Here is a 24,520-nt window from a genome sequence, read left to right as displayed (position 1 = left end):
TCATTGCTGCAGCTGGTCTGATTTTCCCAGCCATGTTGGCATGACGTATCGTGCCTTCTTTGTGCTTGGCCCCTTAATGCCACCTTGCAGATATATTTTCCGTCTTCTTGTCACCCCCTCAACCTGCTTCCCTTAGTGTTTTTATATGTAGAAAAGGCGAAAAAACTCCTTTTGTGGATGTGCTCTTCCCATAACAATGTGCTGACTGAACATGGCAACTAAACCTAAAGAATTCACAATGTTTTATTATAATAGTGTTCTCATTATCATAGTTATTAATGTTGTGCATTGGTGTTTAAGGTGCGTGTGCTGAATGAACACCGGTAAACTGAAGAGCTTTGCTAGTGGGTTATTTAACTCAACAAAACAAAAGGCTAAAGCAAACTCGTAGTCATGAAGGTGTAGCTCCGTCGTGGATGCACTCTTCCCGTTACAATGCGTTAAAACATGGGCGTACAAAGAATTCACATCATTCTTTTACTGTAATGTTTTCATTATAATTTTATGTAGCTTATATGACAGACTTGCATTGCACTTAAATGTATTTTCCTTTTCGAAGTGATTCCAATCATTTCAAGCAATTCAAAACCATCATGGCGAACAGTGCGCATCTGAAGTGTCTCAGCTGAAGAAAATATCATTATTTATCGGTTTTAATATATCTGCCAAGTTTTCTTATCAGGTCGATAACATTAAAATAACATATATCGGCTAATACTGATATGGTGGCTGATATATTGTGCATCCCTAATTTAAAGATAAAAATTCAGCAAAGTATTTTCCTGTACCGTTGACATGACAAAGCTCATTTGTTAAGATAATATTAATGTTTTTAACAAAAAACAAAAACAACAACAAACACTCTAAATCCTTGTAATATGTTTTACAAAGACATTATAAAGAAACAAAGAACAAATGTTTTCATAGGTCTTAATATTTTATTTATTCATTTGATTTTTCAAAACTATTTTTTCATAATAAATCTTCACTTTGAGGTCATCAAAGAATTGTCACAATAAAAACAAAAGAAGGTATTATAGAAAAATTGTACACAAATAAAAAAAAAAACACACAAAAACAAAAAGCAACATTTTATTCAGAATGTCATATAGTTTATACCTCTTGTACATTCCACACAGTACAAGATAGCAGAGAGGAGAATGTTTGCAAACACTTTTGAAGGGTTGTTTTCTCTATCTTTGTGCTTTTTTAGCTATAATCCAATACTCAGTTTTTAGGGGCTGAATTCATTTGTTACTTTTTGAGGTTATGATATTGTCTCTCGGTAGACTTGGAGTCCTAAATACCATGCATAATTTGTTTGGTCACTAAGACAAGCAAAAGGATATTGCTTAAACAGTCCAAAATCTTATTTTCCATATGTCTGTTTGCTTTCCAAAACCTATACTCATACTCTTGTCTTTTAATGTTGACACAACAGCAAAAAAAAAAAAAAAAAGGAAAAAAATTAACAAAAAAGAATGTCAAAAATAACAGATGTTGGAGATGCACATAAAGGAGGGAAAATAAAATCTGTATAGCTAATGGCAGAAACGGTTCTATCGCTATAGCAACACATTAACATTTAATTTTCTGTTTTTCATTTGTTTTCGCCTTGGTTTTTTCTAAAAAAAAAAAAAAAAAAAAGTTTGAAGAGCAGGTATACTGTAGTTGGCATCATCTATATAACAGGCTATAAAACACCACTTCAGCCACAGTCCAGAGAGCACACAGATAGTCTTTGCACCGTATATAAACATGTAATAAGATACTTTACGTGCATGGAGTTTTTCCTCAATCTATCCCGAATGGCCCCGGTGTTCCTCGTCATCATCAGCTGTCTGTCAGCTGTCTGCCATCGTTTTGACAAACATACAAACAGAAGAAAATCCAACAACCTTTAGACGTGGATTGATATTTAAGGCCTCCACAATTCTCTGACACCTTAAGGTTCTGTCCACCGAATGGAAATCAGTTCGGATCCTGCTAAGGAGCGGTCTTTCCTCATCCAAACGTGCAATACTGCCATCAGAAAAGGGAGTCAAGTACTTTGGCTGATTTAACAATCATAGGTAGCATCTCATTTGTAAGTCCTTCATTCCTTTTCCATCCGTCCCATCGGTGAATGTCTGTTTGGATTGTTGCAGATGGTTTTTCTGGCTTTTAGAGGGAAAATGTTCCGGCAACACATATACAGGCAACATAATATGAAATACACTTAATTCTAACCAGCGGCCCTGTGTCTCAGCGATCCACAGCTGGAGTGACTATGTGGAGTCTTCTTGCACAGTACCATTTCATTTTGTACACACTTTTCAGTAAAGTTCTGGTGTGCTTGGTTATAAAGTATGTTTTGTCGTTGTTAGTAACAGTATATTGTGCCTTAGTTCAAACTAAGACTTTGTCTTTTCGATTTTTTTTTTTCTCAATTACTATACACAGGTGGATCTCCCCTCCCCTTTTGCGTGAGTTCGTAGCACAGGATCCGTGGGTGGGTTGTAAGGGGGTAGGGGGGGAGAAAGTCTGTGAGATCAGACGTAGTACTCCTTGTCCTTGTTCTTTTTATCTTTTTTATTTTTGGGCACGCCAATGGGCTTTTCTTTGACGGCGGCTCCGTTGGGCTGCGTGGCAGAATTACTAATATAGTTACGGCTCTCGTCCACATGGTATGAGCCCTCGTCGCGGTTTCGGTATTTGTACATGGCATAGAGCAGGATAAGAATGCAGAGGGCAGCGGCCGCGACGATGCCTACAACCATTCCAGTGGTGCTGCTGGACTCCCGAATCACCTCCGGGCTGGGGTAACCCTTGGCCTCGGGCAGCGGAGGGTGAGCTGTGGACACACAGAATGGAAGAGAGAGAGAGAGAGGCCGTTCATTAAAGCAACAGGGCTATCCATTTACCTCTATATTTCCTAATATTCAACATCATCCATGGCAACTGTATATTAGTCTGCTCACTTGGGTAATTGAAACCAGCACTACTCATGTCTCATATTACACTACGGACTCACTCTCTCTGGTTTCACACAAATGCAAGTGGCACCATCTTGCATTTCAATTATCAATTTGTAGTGAAAATGAAATACTTAAGTATTGAAGCCAACAATTCACCCTATGCATTTTCTATTCTAAATGCATCTTAAAAAGCTTTATTTTGAACAATTTATCATGTTGCATTTTTTAAAATGAGTTTTGACTTAATTTTTAATCCAAATGTCATAACTCAGTCTTCCTTTAGAATGACAGACTTCTCTTCAGTGATGTATGCAGGACTTCTCCAATCATTTAGTCCGCTTTTTTTCCTTTTCTTTTTTTTTACAATTGACTGCAAGCTCGCATTCAGATATTTCTCCATTCAATCAGCAACTGATGGATAGATCCATGTCTGCACCCTACATTTTTTTATTATTCGATGATGTTTCACTCTGATGTATGTCACAATATGGAAGAAAAAAATGCTACTTCCATTAAATCAAATTTAATATTACTGTAATATTGCTGCTAGGTACACTAATGGACATTTTTTATTTTATATCAAGATATGGAGGTTAAATTATCAAATAATTTCAACTCACAGTATTTCATGTCCATGTCTTTACTGTGTGTTGGGATCATTTATTACCTCGTCTGGGTATATTTTGCAGTAACATGCAGCTTAGTGTACATTGCCCCATTCTTAAAAACCATCCAAGCAATTGTTCCGATCGGTTAATTTACTAGTTTTCTCTACTGTAATGTCAACATTGCAGCTTCTTTCCCAACAGTAACAGAATTATTTAGTTTTAAGCCAACGAGAAAATTCTAAGAGGGTTGAAACTAGAAAGAACTTGAAAGAAACCCCAAAATCAATATATCTTTGCCAAATTGATTCCTCTCCTGACGAGATGAGATATCCCACTGAGAAACTGCTTCACAGCACCGTACAGCCATTTCAGTAAACAGGATATAAACCACAATAACAACACTCAACCTTGCAATATATGCATGTACTGCAGCTGAACGGAAAAACTTGTTCTGTAAGCTTGTGCTTACACACTTTGCTTATCAAACCGCCACAAAACACATCTGGCTGACACAGATAGAGCGATCAGAATGGATATGTCGCACATTTTCCATGAGCTGTGACCAGTGAGTGAACCTCGCATCCTGGCTATTTATTCCTGGCAGGGAGACTGACGTGGTGGGTGGAATAGTTTGTTCTGATTTATGTCTCTGGGAGAGGGGACAGTAACTGCGAGACAGTGCGACTTCAGGCTGAGTGTAAACAACACCTGTGACAAAGCCGTTTACAGTTTCGGTCCGATCCGCTGCAACTCGCAGGTGCAGGAAAGGAGATGACAAAATACAGCAGGGAATTATGGATGGCGACCTCTGCTCACACATCTGTTTTTAGAAATGTCGCGTGGAAGGAGGACACTCTGAGGAGCTGTAACATCATTTATCTGAGACCTTTCAGCTTTGGCCAACATTTTATGTTTCTGCTTTTTTTTTCTGTGCTTATTAGCAAGATCTTTGCATGATTTGTCAGCATATTTTTTTCATTATGTCATGCACATGCTTTCATTGCTCTATGTATAATATGAATGCTGCATAGGCCACTAGCTGCTGTAACTAAGCCAGCTGAACGAATCCAGATTGGGTTAACCTTTGTGCTTCATTTTTCATGTCGAAAGTGGTTTGTGCAGTCGACTGAGTAGCCAGGATTTCTCTGAATGGAGAAATAGGAAAAGCAGTATGTGCTACGCTAGCATGCTCCCTGGCCTTTTCTGAAATTAAATCTCAACAAAATTCGCCAGGTCTCACAATAAGTGATCATGAGAAAAATGATTTTGCCAATGTAACGGGTAAAAAATAATGCGAGCTAAAATTATACAGAAGCACAAAGAAATTTGATAGGCACAAGTTTAAGTTTGTTTAATATAATGACCTATTTAAAAACTCATCTAAGAAATGAGCTCCCTCTGTGCCTGAAAGAAAATTAAAATACTATATTTACAGCACATACACAGGGTAAAGGATTTAATGAAGTAATAATGTCTGTTTAAAGAGGCAAAGGCAGATTATACAAACATATATTTCGGCACGCACTGTGAACAACAACGCAGCTCAGGTAACAGTGTTTCATAACCGGCAACAAAATCATAAAAGCCCTTTCAAGTTAATCTGAGCTCCTGTTCGAACCAGCTGCGACAACCGCTGAACGCGCTAGATTTTGTCAGTCGCTCGGTTTCTATTTCTGCTCCATAGCGCTGGATTATTGAACATCAAACATGGATGAGCCTAGGAGAGGTTGTTTTTTGAAGTTGAGAAACCTCAGATGTTTAAAATCCCTCAAGATCCACAAGAAACACCATAAAATAGATGCTACCCGAATACATCATGGAAGTGGCGAAAATACGAGATGTATTCTAGGTTCGACGCTCTTCAGCTCGCCCTCGCTGTTCTGATTGGCTGTGGTTTTGTTGGGTTGAATTCTCGCATTCAGTGTGGGCAGAAGAATGACTTTTCGCTGGAATCTCGTCGCGGATGACACGGCGGACACATTATTTCCCAGACTGTTTTCATTTTTCTGGTGTACAATGTGTCCGCTTGGCTGGATATATGAGAAATTATGCCATTTGGTATTTTTTTGTGAAAGTGTTTGGTAAAATGTTAACTATAATGATTGTTTTTTCCCAAATTATAGTGATGGCCACTACACAAAATAATTTTCCTCTTTTAACTTGTACAGACTGTGTACACGCATGTGTGCTTGCTCTTTTAACTAGTAAAATAATCTTGCATGGAGTGGTTTCAAACAGAACAATGAAAAATGGAGGACATTTTTGGTGGAAAAGAACATGTGAACAGTAATAATATAAAAGAAAGATGACTAACCTAACCCACCTGAACTTGGGTCGCAAGGGTCGATGTCCTCATCGTCACTGGGACATTCTGCCGACGCTACCAGAAGATCATCCTGTACCAAAGAGACATAAAACAGATAGAGGGTTAGTCAAAAACACCTTGTGGCATCATTACAGTTTTATAGGGCTGCTGTGTCATCTAAGGCCTCATGCTGCGAGAGAGAGAGAGGAACGAAAAGGAAATGTCCTTTCCATTGCCACTCTGACATCTCTCACTGGTCCTCTGAGCTTTGACTCTCAGGTGCGATCAAAGGTGTCCTAACCGTAAAAGGCCACAACTTTTCCACAATAACGACCCTTTCTGTAGATTATAACATGCCAAATCGTCTTATAGTACAGTCTTGAGAGACTTCCACATCAAGGCAGTTGGAAATATTGATCAGAGCAGCACAAACACACATACACACACACACACAAAGATTTCACAAATCCCCTGACGAATACAATTTTGCCGGCAGTTGCTTTATAAAGACTGTCAACGCAGAAACATGGTGCGAGGAGCATCAAATCCGCTCACATCCGTCCGTCCCGCTGGAAAAACAATCTCATCAAACGTGCCTTTTAATCTGAAATAAAGCCATAGGAAGCACTTCTACAGACAAGCCATATCAAGAACAATGCACGGCGCTGAGATGCGCACAACAACACATGAAGGAAATCTTGCCTCTGCTCCTGTGATGGTTCCGAAGGGAAAGAAAGCCATGTTGAGATTTCACGGTTTGAATCCCAAAGATGGTATCCGACAGTGGTTTAATAGCTCAGAAAGTCTCTCCGTGCAGGAATTCTCCATCAACTATGCAAAAAGGCAGCGAGCTCGACGTTCCTCTCAGCGCTACGGCAGAAAACTCCATCTGACAATGTCGCTTTGGTGGCATCCATTTAGTGTCTTCACACTTCTCTCTCTCTCTCTGCAATTAGCCAGAGTGTGTATACATTTGCCAGCTGGCCAAACGTGTACACGCATGTGTGCTTGTCCCAATAGAAAAGCAGGGCTGAGTGTGTGTGCGCGCACAGGGAGGAAAGACATCGATTTGTCTCTCTGAGCTCACACAGTCTGCCCACAGGCTGCGGGGCAATGCCCACGCCAATCAGGACCTTTCACCATCATCACAGCCATGCGGACCACACGAAACAACACGGAAAGAGAGAGAGAGGGAGAAGAAAGGGAGAGGAAAGTGGGAGTGGGAGGGCACCCTGTACAGTTGTTTCAAAGTGGTTGCCATAACCACATGGTTGCCATTTTCCTTGCAGCGATATCTGTTCAACTCCCAGTTCTAAAACACCCTGCAAGTAGGTCAGTGCGGGTGAATAATTTAGATCCCTGACGTTACAGTGCTGGTTTGTGTGCTGCTGCTGCTGGAAGGCTGGATGTGTTGCAACAGGAGTGCACAACCGAGCCCTTGCTAAAGGCCGGCAGCGGTAACTGTCCGACTCTAGAGAGAGAAAGGATAATAACGCAGAGATCCTGGGAGCCTACGCTGGGTGAAGTCATCTATGCCACGCCGTCTCTCATTCTGTGACCTGTCATGATGTATAAAAGACTGCAACTTATCATGGACACTGAGATTAGAAATCAACCGAAATGTGGTTACGTGTCTGATAAAAGGGCTTAATAATGCATAGGCTTGAGCATGAGACGCAACTCAGTGTTCTCTTCCTTGACATGACCACTGAGAGAAAGGAAGGAATTCTAGAAGAGGGATGAACACGTGGTTTAGCAGGTAAAGATGTAGAGAGGTAACTGAAAGATGGTCCACAAGTGAAGATCCATGAGCTTTCACCATTGTGCCTGAATAATCATCCCAAGTTGTAAGTAAAGCTTGGCGATATAGGTTTGGGATTAGAAATATTTTGAAGTGTTTGAAAGTCTGTTCTCTCTCATATATATACTCCAGTCTTGAGTGTCAGATTTGCTGATTTGGTGCTTGAGAAATATTTCTTATCAATTTTGAAAACAGTTGAGCAGCTTAATATTTGTTTTCTTCTTTGGTGTATTATTGTAGTCTTCTTTGATGAAGAGAAAGTTAAAAAAAAAACAGCATTTTTTTTTTTTTTATATTAATGTTTGGTAACATTATTAATGTCTTTACTGTCACTTGTAATATATGTCAATTAAATGCATCCCTGCTAAATAAAAGTATAAATTTCTCTATAAAAAAAAATCTTAGTGCCCCCAAACTTTTCAACGGTAGCATGTTTCCAATGATTTTGTCATTGATATTAAATGAAATGTTATTATTAAGCTTCCTAAACAGCACGTCATTAGACTAGCATGTTTCCAATGATTCTGTCATTGATATTAAATGAAATGTTATTATTAAGCTTCCTAAACAGCACGTTTAGGAATAGACTAGTTTTGAGATCCTTGTTAAAATATAGCTGTTTTAAAAGCATCTCAAATGTAATAATGTCAATAGCAGAAACGCAGAGTCGGTTCATTTCTGTGAATTAGTTAAAACTACCCATTTCATATTCATATTTGGCTACAATTACTCTTTAGATTGCAACAATGGTAACAATATATATCCAATATATGTGTAATATAGATAGAATATGATAAAAAAGGCATAAACTGATATATCGTTCAGCCCTAACTGTATGACAGGGAAAGTAATCTGCTAAATTACTATATGCCATTGTGACTAGTGGCTTTACATGAACATGCTCCACCCAAACCTTTGTTAAGATCTCTATTTGAATTCATCTCACACAGCTGAGCTCCAGAAACCATCCTTCTCTTTCCTCTTTTAGAAACACTGCCCCTCAGCAAAGTGTCAAAACTCGGATAAGTCCTCAGATGTGGCGTTACACAAGCGCTTGAGCACAAGGCTGTTTTCTGCAGAAAAGTCACATATGACTAAGACTGAGCCTTCAGCATCCATCTGCCTGAGCTCGGCGCTCTCCTCCATCCACTGCCCACTCAACAGCTGTGCTGAGGCGGACAGAAGCGGCCTACATTATAACTGGCCATTTTCCTCAGAGCATGTCAAACAGGCTGGGTGTGCTATCAGACCATCATTTGCGCACACACTCACATACACAGTATTAGACTCCCTGTTTTGCTTGCTCTTAATTACTGCACTGCCAACAGGCACAATAAGTGACAGAGTGCCAAAATAGGCGGGGGAGAGGAGGGGGAGAGAGACGACGCACACTTCACCTGTGAACACAGAGGAAGACCCAGCTGTGCCCTAATGAGAAAGGAGTTGCCTCAACTCAAACACACACTTTTCAAGCTCCACCTTCATTCATCCCTCTCCAATTATCTCTCAGCTGCCAGACTGATCTACAGAGACAGACTAGAGCCAACTGTACATGCCCTGGATAAGAGAGGCACAAGAAGTGGGTGGAACTGACCTACTGACCTCTCCAACCATAAACTTATTACATTATGTAAGTAGGATTCAAAATGTATTTCTTAAGTCAGCTAATTTTGCAGCCATGAATTTTATATAATGGCTATGAAACTGCATTGCATTATATATATATATAGTAGCCTGTGACCAACATTCCACAGGCCACAATCAACAACATGATCAACTCTATGCGAAGGAGATGTGTTGCACTGCGTGAGGCAAATGGTGGTCACACCAGATACTGACTTGGTTTTCTGTACACACACACACAACTGAACACGCTGAATAGAAAAGCTTTCCATTGATGTATGGTTTGTTAGGATAGGACGATATTTGGCCGAGATACAACTATTTGAAAATCTGGAATCTGAGGTTGCAAAAAAATCTAAACATGGAGAAAATCACCTTTAAAGTTGTCCATTTATGTTCGCGATATTGCTGCATCCACTCACAAAAATATATATATTTTAAATATTTACGGAACAAAATATCTTCATGGAACATGATCTTTACTTAATATCCTAAAGATTTTTGGCATAAAAGAAAAATCGATAATTTTGACCCATACAATGTATTGTTTGCTGTTGCCACAAATATACCTGTGCGACTTGTGACTGGTTTTGTGGTCTAGGGTCACATATTTTATATATATATAAAATGTACACACACATATTAAATAAACAGACTTATGTTAGAATTGATTAATCATGCACGATTAATCAACTTGATGGCACTAATATATATATATATAAAACATCATATATTATCTTCCAGAGACATTTTTGGTGCTCATATTTGGCTTTTTCTCTTACTTTTGGACCTTGTATGCAAGTACTGACCCTCAAGACTCTGGCCTGTTGTGTAAAACCATTCCCTCAATTTCCATTTAACAGATACCTATGGAAGCTTGTTTCCATCATGAAATAAAAAGAATTAAAAGATTTGACTTAATTTATTTTTTAATTGTGACTATAACTTGCAATTGTAAGTTTATATCATGCAATTCTTACCTTTAAAAAAAAAAAAAATCAGTGGCGGAATAAAGCTTCCTACCTTCTCAATTCCTTGTTATTGTAATAATTTGCACTCAAAAACCAATATAAGTTTTACAGCCAGTCTGAGATGGCCAGGCTCAGACACTCACATTCACCTCTATCTCTCCATCTCTTTCAGTCATGAAGATTCTAGTATTCCACCAAGAATACGAATATCTCAGAACAGTGCACCGTCTATTGTTGTTGCCATGGTGACATGAAGATTCAGCCTGTTCAAAATGATAGGAAATAAAAACCGAATCGCCTCGGTGGCTCAGCTGGGACCTGCAAAGCAAACCATTGATTTCTCGCTATCTGTTTTTCTTCTTCTTTTTCTCCATATTCCTTTCCTCTAGCCAGAGTGAAAGAAAGAAAGGGCGAGGGAAAGCACAAGAACATTAAAGTCTGCCAGCTAACTTAGCAGCCTGCTAATGAAGTGTGAATATTCATCGAGAGGTCCCGGTGCTAAATGCAGCCTCACTTCGCTGAGAGCTGTGTGTTTAAAATACCGAGAGCTCATACAATGAATAAAAAATGGCCACTGATGCACTGCAGTATTCTCTAACAAGAACGGTTGAACAAAACAAAAAACAAAAATCACAATAGAGATACGCCTGCTAGTTTACAACTAGCATGTACAGGACTATATAGAGCTGGCCCACAGGGCCTCCATATGCGCTCACTGACATTCTGTACAAGAGATTCAACTTTTTAAAGATTCAAAAGGGCTAAAATAACACAACCTGACGTGCAGGTTGAATCTCTCCATTTTCCATCTTCAAATGCCGTACTAAGATGAATAATAGAGAACCCAGACCTTTCATGCAAGATGGAAATCAAGATGGCTTCCTGTGCAATTATTCACATATCGATCAAGAATGTTTTTCATTGAGGTATTATATTGTTTCAGCACATTCAAAACCTTTACAATATCATGGTTAATTATAACAGTTAATTAATAATCTTTATTAAAGTCAACATGAAATCAAAATTAACCTGATTTATTTCTGGTCATATTGTGAATGACACATTGGTGCATTTTATTCCAAAGGAAAAAATTGTTTGTCTTCATATATTTTAATCAAATGTTTGATACCATTAAATAATAGTCAATTAGTTATTTAGACACTGTTTTAGCAAACTCATTCAGTCCGTTTTCAATTTTGGTTTATAACTTTTCGTGGTCCAATCAGTTCCAGATGGATAAAATCAAGTCTCATCCTTTTTTTTCTCGCTTACTATCATGTTTCACATAGAAATATGAAAAATTGTTCAATGGCAATACACACTGACTTATAATTTGAACAATTAAAAGCCTTAATAAATTAGAATTTTAAGTTAAGTATAATTGTGTTCTATATTATCTGCAAAGAAAAAAAAAAAAAAGAAATAAAACAGGCAAATGCATCAAGACTGACCGAGAAGTTCTCAAAGTACACTTGACTCACTCTGAGAAGACATGTGAGTCACAAGTAGCCATTACAAGCAGCTCTCAGGGGTCATCCAAGTGGGAATAAATAAATCTGATCATACACGCTGCCCACAGACAGAACACGCTGTTACAGACTAAAGCTCTAGATCTTAAACAAAGAGTGAGAGAGAGGGGGCAACCTGCCGACTTCACACAACACAATACACACACACTTGTTCACAGCACACTGGGTTAAACTTTACTGGAGGACAGCGCTTGATCTTCACATACTTTTAATGAGGGGGAGAAAAAATTAGATGCAGATGAAAAAAGGACAGTACAAATAACAGCATCAATGGGCAGTCGAGATGACCGGAGGAAGCGTCTAGTTAAGGATGAAAAGAAAACCGGCATGCCATGAACGACTCTGGAAACGCGAACTCGTTGCAACAGATGTGGACATCGGCGACGAATGGCGCCAGCCTCATGCACGCTCACAAAAGCACTGCAACTTTTTGTTCTTTTTCCGTAACTCCCTCACTGCTGCCCCAATTCTCTTTTCTCTCTGTCTCTCTTTCTCTCTCTCTCTCACTCGCTCTACGTGCAGAGCGCTGCAGACAAATGGTGCATGCCTCTTTCACTGCATGGATATGACAACATCAAAGACTCTGCATGCGATGATGGCTGGATGGAGAAGGACCGTGAGAAAGAGAGACTACCTGGGATGAGGAACAATGCCACCTCGCATCCATGATGGCAGCCTGGCTACACTGTCTGCTTCCTCTATACAGATTTGCTTTTCTGTTAAGGTGAGAGTTTGTCCTCTCCCCCTCTCTGATCTCCCCGTCCCTGCTCCTAGAGCAATAAAAAAAGCCCCACACCAGTAAAATAAAGTCCGCTCTGTCAGATCAAAAGTGATGACTGGAGAAGTCCTACTTTGGTAAGCAGATAGGGATGATAAATTGTCTGTGCATCAGGAGAGACTATGAGTGCCTTCTACAGACTAGAAGAGAGAGAGAGAGGGAGGGAAGGCGTAAGCAAGGGAGAAGAGAAAACGAGAAAGATACACACGGATAGAGGCGGGAGGGAGAGAGGGAAAATACGGTACGACTGCAAGCCGATCACCTGACTCGTTTCAGCCAATCGCCATCGCCGCTCAGCTTGAGGTTGCTAAGGGTTTGCTCAGTTGGAGATATTTTATTATAGCATTTTTTAGAAAGAGATTGATGTGTGTATGTGGAGAGGAGGGGGGTTGCACACCTTCAGCCCTGCCATGAAACTCCACAGAGACACAACCCACAACCTAACATCAAACACACAAGCACACACTCAAAATACATCTCTCCACAGCGAGAGAGCGAATGTTACACAACGGATGGCAAAAAGCTCCACGTTTTCATCTCCACTGGCCCTCCTGCTCCTCTGGGACCTCGGGTTATTCGATTCCATCTAAATGCCTCCGCCAGCTAAACTAACCAGCGTGAACGCTCATTTCAATAGCATTCAAATGCGTGCTTTGGGCACGTAGACGCCCGTTGAGAAAGGAGGGGTGGAACAGATAAAGAGAGATACGCGGTAGGCGTCTGTTTTTCGCACCATGGTCAGTCTCAGAGGACTCTATTCATCCCCTGCGTCTGCAGAATCTGCACACGGCCACCAAACGCAGCTATACATTATGAATGTGACAGAATTTATAAAAAAGGAACATAAATGAGGCGTCTAAGGTCTAGACGGCGACATGATAGGTAGGAATATCTGGTTTATCATAAAGCAACATAAAAAATCCTTTGTGAATGAACAGGGTCATCAATACCCAAAAGCACACAAATTAACAAACGTTTGCAATATCTAACACCTCCAGAGAGAGAGAGATAGACAGAGAGACAGAAAAAAAAGAAGCCCAGGAAAAGTAGCTGCAGCAGCAGTCCATTTTATTACTCGCTTTGTGCCAACTCAAACAATCGTATTGATTGACTGATTTAAGCGGTCAGTGTAAATGAGCACTGGGACAACAGTGCATGCAGAGCAAGTCACAGGATCCATTAATTGGACAGAAGTGGGGGGAGAAAAAGCACAGGAATCTGGACCAGTCTAAACACATCCGTGCTGAACATTGTCCTGCCCTCATGATGCAACAGAATGAAACGAGTTGGTACCTCATTATAGAGTACATGTGAATCTTGATGCTGGACTGTTGTATTTTGGGAATTGTGACACACATAGATCACAATATATATGCACATCTAATTGAGGTCATTTAAATAATAAAGCTAATTATAATTACTACTAGCACTGGGTAATATACATCAGATATTCTGGCGATATTTCTGGTGATATAAAAATAAGCAACATTATGCTATTTTATTTGACTACTTTGCGACTGACCATTTTCACATTTCCGTGTTTCTTAGAAGCGGAAGTCATTCTAGTTGGGTAATCTTCTATAGCGGTGAATGAGAGAAAACATATTATTTGTGTTCCCATTTGCTCAAATAGCTAAAGAAAAACTCCACAACAGTGTTTTCACAACTTTCAACGGCAGTCAGAATAGAGAAAGATGTAAATTTTACCATCACTCCCATAGCCGCTGTATTATAAACAACCTTACAGCAGCGTTCATTTTTTTGTAATTTGATGCAAAGGTAATATGATACTAAGTATAGCATTATAAACGTACAATACATGAAAATTTTTTATATATATATATATATATATTTTTTTTTTATATATATATTTCTGGATTTTCTGGATTTATGATGCTGATTAAACGCGTTAAAAAGCGTCTGTGAAAAGGGTCCATTGATTTGATTCATTTTCTTGAATCAGTTCAAAATACCAGTTTCATAGCCTGGCAAGCCAGACCAACATCAAGATGTTAGGTCTGGCAACTCACCATAGACACGGCTCAATCCGAGGGGCGGGATAAACGGCTATCTTTCAAATTCACTCTGAACGCAATAGGAGCGCTTCAACCAACCAGAGCGTTTTCCCAACAGCGGAGCTTACGTTAGTTGACAGATTCAACTTTTGAATCTGGCCGGCAAAACTACGAACACATCTTCCTTTTTTAAGAATGACTTAAGTGCCGTTCTTTGCTCTTTTCTCAAAGAAAAACTTAACTCCAAGTCCTCCAGAGTCACGGCCAAATCCGATTTGAAAGACTGTTCGCCAGAAGCAGCAACTCTTCTTTGTTTTCAAGCAGGGAACCGTCGCAACTCTGTCGTCATTATGTTAAGCCTGCCCCACCTACTCTATACACGATGTGATTGGCCTGACCCAATTTAGGTTTTTACAGCTCCGAAAGTCAACGGAGAGTTGCTAGACTACCCTGGCTGCAAAATACATTTTGCTGCCGCTAGGGTGCGTCTAGATTTCTAGGCTACCAATGAATCAACTAAAAACTGTAACTTTACCTACGGGTGTCGCTTTTGGACAGTGTTACTTTATAAAAACGAGTGACTTTCACATTTTTTAATGTCACATTTTGTAATATTTGAATTGTTTTATTTAATATCGATTATTTTCTCATCCAGTTTTTTTAGTTGAGTGCACCATTTCAAATCATAAAGGTAAAAGAAAACAAATGTAACCAATTTTCAAATGCAATTTCAATATATATTTCCACAATGCAAGAACTGATTTGTAATGACACCAGGACCACATACTGTAAACACAATACAGTAATTCTAAATATTTTCACCAAGAGAGAGGGAAAAAAAGCCCTATTTTGCATCTGATGGATTCAAATCCACTCAGCATCAACACAGGGCATCTAAACGCACGACTCTCACGTGGCACACGCCCACGCTGCCATTTTCTAGGCAGAGAAGTGGCGCTTCACTGCCCTCTGCCCATCTCTAGATCTAAAAGATACACCAGGGGGTTTAATGACATGCACAGCTCACATAGGAAATGCTAATTTATTATTTAAAGCCCAGCATATAGCCTATGGCCCGCCACAGCAAGATCAGAATAAACACACGGGTTCCTGGCATGCCAAATCCCATTGAGCCAAACAACATGGCCAGAGATGTGAAGGGATATCAGAAACACAGCATCAAAAACAAGACAGAACAGCCAAATATCCACATATAAACATGGTGATACAGGTAAAATGCAGAGAAAGTATACTTTAGAGAAGAAAAAAACAAAGAGGAATAGTGGGACAGACGATAAAGAAGATAATAAAAAAGCTGTCACTTCTGAACATCAGTAGTGAGGGTGGTAGTCACAAAGGAAATCAACTTCTGATAGAAATATTAAACATCTCATCTGTCAGTCACAAGCAGACGGTGCATGCATGTGTTTTTCTAAGCATGTTGGACTCCTTTGAGACGACCTCAGTTGTTTGTTTGTTGCGGCTGCTGTTTGAACAGAAACGAGTAAAACACGATGCTTGGCTTTCTATCATTAAGACTTCTTTAAAAAAGAATTGCTGTGAGCGGCAGTGAGCCAGTGTCAAACAATAGCAAAACCAGTTTATCTGAGGATAATCCAAACTCCACACGTCATTTTAAGATTAAGCATGCTCACAGAGCAGATCTGAAGCCATTAAATGAAAAAACTGGTCATGCAAAGTTAACAAAATCATTCCAAAGACTACAGAACTCATTTACACTACACACACATTTACTGTATCACAAGCAAATCAATTGGTCTGCATGAAATATTATTTCCTTCTGAGCCATTCATTTGTAAACCATTTGTACAATAAAAATGATCTCTATTATCTACAACGCCTTTATCTTCAAAGGCGACGCTGACAATCTGGGACTCAAAATCTCATTTAAAGCTGGGAATGAAATGAAAGTTTTATGATTTTGAAATTTTAAACAAAGCAATAATATGTAAAACGAAACAGAGCATTTAAGATTCATCACTACAGCTCACTAATCAAATTATAATTACACGGGTCAATTATCGACATTCATTTTTTTGTCTTATCTCTTCGTTTATTCAAAAATATATTAAAAACGCAATTCATACATAAAATGAACAAAAAATTAATTTGGATCTTTTTTGGTTAGTTCAGATTGTAAAATTTATTAAATAGTTAATGTTAGGAATTAACTAATAGATATCCCCATACTTCATCAGTTGATTGATTACATTAAGAATTGGATACCTTTTTTTGTAGTACAAATTTCTGAAATGTTATGTTTAAATAGGCAAACGAGTCATTATCTAATTAAATATGCAATAATTTGCATACATTTCTAGAAAAAAAATCTGAACGTTGGATAAAGCCAGGTTCAAAAGGTGTTTTTTCTTCTTCTTTTTTGCCATATTAGAGTCAAAGGTTTCTACAGAGGGGGTTTTGGATATCTCTTTTATCACTCCATAAATCAGAAAATACGGTCAACAGCCAGAAAAAAATATATTTTCACAATTTTTTAGGAATACAAATCTGACAAATAATGGAACAAACCCCTCTATAAAAACCTTCACAATATAGATAGGAATCCCCAGACCCTCTGCTTAAAAAAACTGATTTATTCTAGCGCCATGCATTCTTTTTTTTTTTTAATCAACACTTGAATGTGGGTAAGATTTATATATAAAAAAAAAGCAACATTTTGAGCAAAAAGCAGAGAAAATCACGTTTTTGTCAAATACTACATCCAGTCCAGACTGGATTCAGAACGATGATCAAAACATAGATGGGGTAGATCGCTTGCACAGTCCTATACCTGGCTCTCCCTGAGTCCACATCTCATTCGGTAACATTATTAGGCAGTTTTGATTCATTTGCTATTTAATGTTTGTGATCACGTTATTTTACAAATGCATATGATTACATATGATATCGCTTGTTTCTGCTTTTTCTTCACGTGTCTTTTGATCAGGAGATTCAGTACTCTTTCAGAAGATGCCTAATAGCACCCCCATACTGTATAACAGTTACAACACCGAAAGCCGGAGAATTCCGTCAATGGCGAGGAAAGAGTTAAAAGTGTATTTTGGAGCTTTTCTTTCCACTAGTCTAAAAAAAAAAAACTCTATGAAAAGCCGAAAAGCCAAAAAACTCAAAATTGACACATGCATGAAAAAAAAACACGTTTTTGCCTGTAGAGCCTCGCCTTAATGATATTGGGAAAAAAATAACCTGAAAATATATTTAAAAACATTTGGAAATAATAATGTAAAAAAGTAATAGATTACATTACAATTTTATTAAATCATTGGGTGATTAAATTGAATATTTTTCAAAATCATTTAAAAACCAACATAATGACCAAAAATACCAATAAACCAATAAAAGATTTTCCTTATCTTTATTGTGAACAATCGTATGTCACTCACTCATATGATATTATATAATCAAATAATAATTCATGTTAATTTTTCAGCTAGTTTAATTCACAAACTTTTCATACAGATTGAACAATTACGTATCTACGCAGCTAACTATTCCTTAGCGCGCTGCACAGCAATTTTCACGCTCTCAAGTGACACTTAAATTCCTTCAGCCCTTCTTCCAGATCTCGGCTAATTCGAGGATGTTTAAGGGGGAGACCTCGGCGGACACTCTGGAAAAGTGTTAAGAAGATGGAGAGCCCAAGAAGTTCCATTAGCTCTTATTACAGAGAGCTCTCCGGTCTAATGGCCGCCCCCCATCTAATGGGCATCACAAAGGCCTGTAATCAAAGAACCACAAACTCCTCTTTGATTTCATATCCCTCTCAATCCAGCTTTTATCATTAATTAGATATTAAAAATCCATCTTAAAAAAATGAAGCGGTTGATTTGGACGGCGCAGCTGTGCAGAGAAAGAGAGAAAGAGATTGTAATGGATGATAATGGAGCGCAGATGGCGCAAACTTAGAGAGTGGCGTAGACACCGCTGTGCTGAGAAGAGAGAGTCTCATATTTCCATGGCAACATTTACCATCATTGTCGGTGTGCGGAGGGCGGCAAGCCCACCATTTTGTAATGCAATCCCACAGACGAGGCCATGATAAGCCAACCTCACAATCGGGCGCTAATAGATCGAAATATGTTATTGCACAACTATCACTTTCACACAACGTGCCTGGAGTGCCCTTGAGCAGGGAGGTAATTTAATATGCAGTGCCAGAATCAGTTTTAACCATATCAAATTACGATTTTATTGTTGTGGAGGCTAAATCACAGTGTGTAAAGTCACGCACGAGGAGACGAGACTGAACTGGCCTTGGCAAGCCTGTCAATCACGCGGCTCAGCCTCCTGCTCTGACATGTAATTACAGTGCCACCGTAATTAGAGCTCACTGTCAGAGCCCTGAATGATGAGAGAACCAGACCGACCGGAGAGAAATAGTAAAGGAGAAAAGCATGTCCACCTACACGGCGCTCATCTACCCTACTGATTTCTCCCCTTTATGGCCCCGTTCCATTTGCCTGTGGGTTCTTCTCTCTGTTCACACAGGCTTATTGACTGACTCCAGTCTCCCAGCATCCCCCAGCACTCTGTCTCATCCTGAGCCACAGCACATCCACAAAAGAAATGGGCCAATCACTTTATGTCTGAAAGCAATTGAACTGTGCCGGGCCGAAACCCTTTGTCGGTTCGATAATGTGCGATTCAGCCGCGGGCACGTCTTTAAGTGCCCTGGTCTTAGACTCGAGGCCTCTTTTGCTTGAAAGAGCATGGAGTTCAGTTTAAACCGGCCTCGTTGCTGTCTGGGTCACTTATTGAAATGCCACTTATAATGTTTTGGATGGAAAAGAGAAAGTGAGCGAGTGTATGTGAGAGGAATAGAGAATAGCTGAGAGTAATGATGTAGACAGCCAATTACAGCACAGAGCTAAAACACAACACACTGACCCAGACAACACACAGCCTGTCTGCTTCAATCTGATCGCACCAATCGGTTCCTACACTTACACGGAGCCGATGCATCCTCATGACTTCTTCCATGGCCTTTCAAGTTGTTTATGATTACTGGATAAATCATTCAAAGCCAGACCTATTCGCTAATAAATCATTTAGACCAATTTATAAAGTGAAGAAGCATTTGCTTAAAGACCGCACAGCATAACTAGCATAACATGTTTCATTACATTAGAAATTTCCAAGCCTGGAAAACACAATTTTGAAGGTGCTCTCAGCATTGTTTTCCTCATTCAAAACATTTTATACACAAATAACAAACAAATATTACTTTGTCCCAGCCCAATACTCACACTTGTGGTCTTGACCACTTGAGAGCGCGTGTATGCGACAGGAAGTAAGTGCACAAGACTGTCCCAAGTCAGAAAACACCCTTAACGCACACTAAATCTGCATTGGAGCCGTATTTGAGGCTAAGCATATTCCATCATTCATCAAGTTCAGGTACTCACGTGTGCCGAAGTCATTAGAAACTTTACATTTAAATTAATTAGATAAATTAATTGCAATTTGGTAGTAAATTTTAGTATTGGTAGTATATTTTGTAAAACATTTTTACAATGGCAGCTGCTTTTTATCATTTAATTAGAAGCACCACAATTAATTTGTGCCATCTGTTAAATAGGGACTACTGAATAGACATTTAGAAGTGCCAAGTAATGAAATTAAAAATGTGTTAAAGCTCTGCAAAAAAAAAAAAAAGAAAAGAAAAAAAAGGTGTGTAATCAAAAGTTCTACGCACACTTATGGTCTTCACACCCACTGAACACTTGGGTTAAATACTCGGTAACCCAACTGTTCTTAGACATTTTTACTTGTGGAATTAAGCAATCACGTTTGAATGTTAACAGTGCATTTTTACTAGGGCTGGAACGATGCGTCCATGTGACTGATTACATCAATTACGCACAGTTTATGTTCATCCCTAATCCCCTATCATGTTTCACACAAAACAAAACTAGAGCAAATGCTAATGGCTAGTATGGAAGTGCCGCTTAATGGGTTAGTTCACCCAAAAATGAAAATTCTGTCTTTAATTACTCACCCTCATGTCGTTCCAAACCCCTAAGACTTTCATTCATCTTCGGAACACAAATGAAGATCTTTTTGATGAAATCTGAGAGTTTTCTGTCCCTCCATTGACAGCTATGCAACTACCATTCTGATACTTAAAAAAGTTCATAAAGAGATCGTAAAACTAATCCATATGAATTGGATTAGCATGAGCAGTTAAGTCCAAATTCTCTAAAGAGATATGATCGCTTTATATGATGAACAGATTTAATTTAGGCTTTTATTCACACAGAAAAATTGATCAACTCACACATCAGTTGTTGTAAACGGAAGCTCAAGTATGTTTGTTTGACATACCAATGAGGTTCATTCTCGTGTTACGCAACACTTCTGCAATAACCAATGAGGTTTGTTCTCACGTGCCAAGCAGATTGGGTTGAGCTTCTGTTTATGTTCGCTGATCAATGTTTATGTGTTTTTATCAATGTTTAGCTGTCTGTAGGGGGAAAGAAAACACTCAGATTTAATAAAAAATATCTTCATTTGTGTTCTGAAAATGAACGAAAGTCTTAAGGGTTTGGAACGACATGAGGGTGAGTAATTACTAACAGAATTTTTGGGTGAACTATCCTTTAATACGAGCCTGCAAATTTTCAGGACTCGCATTCAGCAACAGTATTAAAAAAAGTTTTACCACAATTGACAGTGTGTTATTAAATAAGTCCAATCGAAGCATGAATTCATCCATCAGATATTTTAAGGGCATTGAGCGCTTACTAACCGAGTGCAGAGAGTAGGTTTGAGCCACGCGTCTCACAGCACGGCGGATCTGCGGATGAACGCAAATCATTTCTCCATCTCTGTGAGTAAATTAAACTCATAATGCTTATACAGTTCACTGTGGCTCTCACATTATATGACGTAGCAGACAACTAGTTGTCCACGGTTCCATTCATTCAGCGCAGGTTTGTCGAGAATGCGGTCCTGAAAATGTTCAGACGCTACCATACTAGCCATTAGCATCTGATCTAGAGTTTTGTTTTGTGTGAAACATTACAGGGGATTAGGGATGAATATAAACAGTGCGTAATCCGCGTAATCCACGTAATCAATTACGTCGACGCGTCATTCCAGCCCTAATTTTCACAATGGCAACGTTAACTGAAAATTTTTGCTGTTCCATGATAAGTCCAAAGCAACTGCCATAAACATAATAGTTGAGTGCATCAAGTTTGTCATGAACGAAAGAACCCTAGAGTTTTCCAATCCATGTCACATTCTGACAAGGAAGAAAATAATACATCAAACACTCAGCATCAGCTTTCACAGGATCTTGAACTAGAATAAAGTGGCCACTGACCTGTGGAGTTGTGGTCTGCTTGCCCTGGCGGTTGGATGCAGTTGTAGTGGTGATGTCGGTGATGGAGGGCGACGTTTCTGAGCGGTTGCCCGTTGCGGAGGCGCTGGACTGGGGCGTAATAGAAGAGGAGGGCATATCTCCCACCAGCCGGGCGCTACCCTCCACACGCACGTTGGGGTCGCCCTCGGCAGCCATGTTAAGCACTTTTAGGCCATTGTAGTAAAGCCCTGAGAGCTGGCCCTGGAAGGGCCGACTGCCCTTCTCCCAGCCTCCAATCTTTATGGTGGTCTGACTGTTGAAGATGGTGAGCTGCCGACCTGCCGGAGAAGAACGTTACAGAAAATACAAGAGTGTTCAACGTCCCGCTCCCCCACGCCGTAGAGACGCACACATACACATGCACACGCTACAAACATAGACGCGCACACGCACGCACGCACACGAGAAAACAGAACTGATGGAAGTCCTGATGGTAAAACACACAACAACCGTAACCTTATTTTCCCTGGGGATTATGAAGCAATAAATTACACTAATGCTAACAGCAACACTGGTAATTTATCGACTGTAATTTAATGGCTGCTGTTGGCACAAAGTAAATAAATGAAGGGGATGAGAAAGCTGGGTCCCAAAAAAATCAATGGGACTTTGCTAAAAGGACAATCAAATACATACTAAGATGAGAGAAAACATATTCTGTATCTATAAAAACAAATTTCCCCTTTTACGTGAGAAAATTACTTTTATTCTTTTAATAATACAGTCGTTTATTGCAAATTACAAAGCCTGTATGCACAGGTCTAGTAAATTTTATTGAGATTGCCTTTCAGCAAGGGCAATGGCAATTAAAATTAATTAGACTGAAATAAGGTTTATGTGAGAATGACTTTACAGCTACATGACACATTACAAATGATTCATCATGGTTATAATTCCATTGAAAAGGGAAAGCAAGAAAACAAGCATACTTGAAAACAAATCACTTTGAACGATTCAATTTGTTACATACATTGCAGCATGCATTCAAGTCTTTTCCCTTCTTGTGTGTTTAACTTGCTTGTTAAAGGGACTTCATATCTGATGCCAATAATCATTGAAGCTATTTAAGAGACATTTGCTTTGGGTTTTTAACTGTCCACTTTAGCAGTTTCCAAAAGAAATATGTTTAGCATGACAAGTAGATATGCATAAATAAATTAAATAGTGTGTACATCACTATGAATTCAAATGGACATATACTTTAATTAGTCATTTAGATTATTACAGCTGGAAAATAACATTATTTAAATAAGTATTTTAATGATGTAAACATATTTTGTTAATGATTGAACTAACTTCAGTTATCAGTATATTACCAGTCCCTTTAACCTCTGACAGGTTTACAAGTACAGTATAACAACACATTATTGAACTGTACAGTGCAAATATTACAAACTACATTTGTTTAATTTTAAACTTGGTTATACAGGGGATTTATGTTTTAGATGGTTTATTTGCTGTGCAAAATATCACTTGCTTATGATCAAATTATCTTTTATTTAAAGTTTTAATCAGTGTTTTTACCTTTGTCGAGTAGCCATTCGTCAACTACTCGACCAAGCCGATATGGGATTCGCTGTCTAGCAATCGCCAGGCGTTCGTTATCAATGTTGCCTTTAAAGTTTAAAGAGACATTTCATTGTTAAAAATCTGAAAGGTCAAAGATTAAAACCTACAGTGAAACATATGCCCTAACTGTCTGTTTTTTTTTCTTTTTCCTCTTCTTTACTTTTTTCATTTTTTTTATTTGGAACACCAAGGTTGCATACATAAGAATGATGAAGCTTTACAGTCAATTAACTCGTAAAATTTAAGCAAACAAATTAAGCCTATTTTAAGCTATGTTAAATATGCACCTACTCTTCTTGTGTTAAGAGAAACCAACCAAACTCAATCACGTTTATACAACATATCACTCCTTTACATAATACATTTACAAAATAGTAATCCTTTTAAATCTTTTTAGCAGATTTTTCATCTAGTTATACATGAAAACTAGCTCATTTTAATCTAAATATTGTCATTACAGTACATTCCAGCGTTTTGCAACCAATTTGATTTTAGCTTCACATTTGCTATCTAATCTAAGGTATTTTCAGTCATTTTTAATATGATAAATTTCACATTATCAGATCACAATACATTTAAAAACATCAAAGTAGCAGAAAAAACACTCAAAGGATTAAAGCAACAGGAAGATTATCAGTTCATCAGTAATGCATGTAAAATCAGTCACTATTCATGTTCATGCTCCCCATGTAAATTTGAAATTGCTCTGACAAAAGCTTTGACCTCAGAGATGCCATATGCGCACATTTAGAAACTAGATCCCTGCGGGGTGCGCCACGTGACCTCGAGCGGAAGCTGTGCTTAAATGTAGATATTTATGCAACATGTCCAGGTTGAGCCAACTACAGTAGCTCTATTGAATTGAGATTATTTGAAAACATTTACTCCTCTCCCATTACAGCCCACACATAATTACCACTCCTGACTTCACTGGGAAATGCAACACGAGCCTGACT

The 24,520-nt window shown here is 38.8% G+C and overlaps 1 protein-coding gene across 33 annotated transcripts in view; it reads right to left on the bottom strand.

The window, feature by feature from the left end:
• Positions 1-922: 922 nt before the first annotated feature.
• Positions 923-24,520, bottom strand: part of nrxn1a (neurexin 1a) — a 177,195-nt gene continuing 153,597 nt past the window's right edge. For 17 of the 33 annotated variants that reach the window (XM_079850567.1, XM_079850589.1, XM_079850568.1 and 14 more), the window contains 4 exons: positions 23,520-23,609; positions 21,957-22,273; positions 5,880-5,961; positions 923-2,833 (listed from right to left, as the gene is read on the bottom strand). In XM_079850567.1, the coding sequence (XP_079706693.1) occupies positions 2,532-2,833; positions 5,880-5,961; positions 21,957-22,273; positions 23,520-23,609 (791 nt within the window). In that variant the 3' untranslated portion in view covers positions 923-2,531. The remainder of the gene's footprint in view (positions 2,834-5,879; positions 5,962-21,956; positions 22,274-23,519; positions 23,610-24,520) is intronic. The other 16 variants (XM_079850579.1, XM_079850581.1, XM_079850584.1 and 13 more) reach the window with 3 other exon arrangements.

Source organism: Squalius cephalus, assembly GCF_949319135.1.
Source record: "Squalius cephalus genome assembly, chromosome: 19".
NCBI lineage: Eukaryota > Metazoa > Chordata > Actinopteri > Cypriniformes > Leuciscidae > Squalius > Squalius cephalus.
Note: the sequence above shows the minus strand (reverse complement) of the source record. Positions and strands in the feature narration are given on the sequence as shown.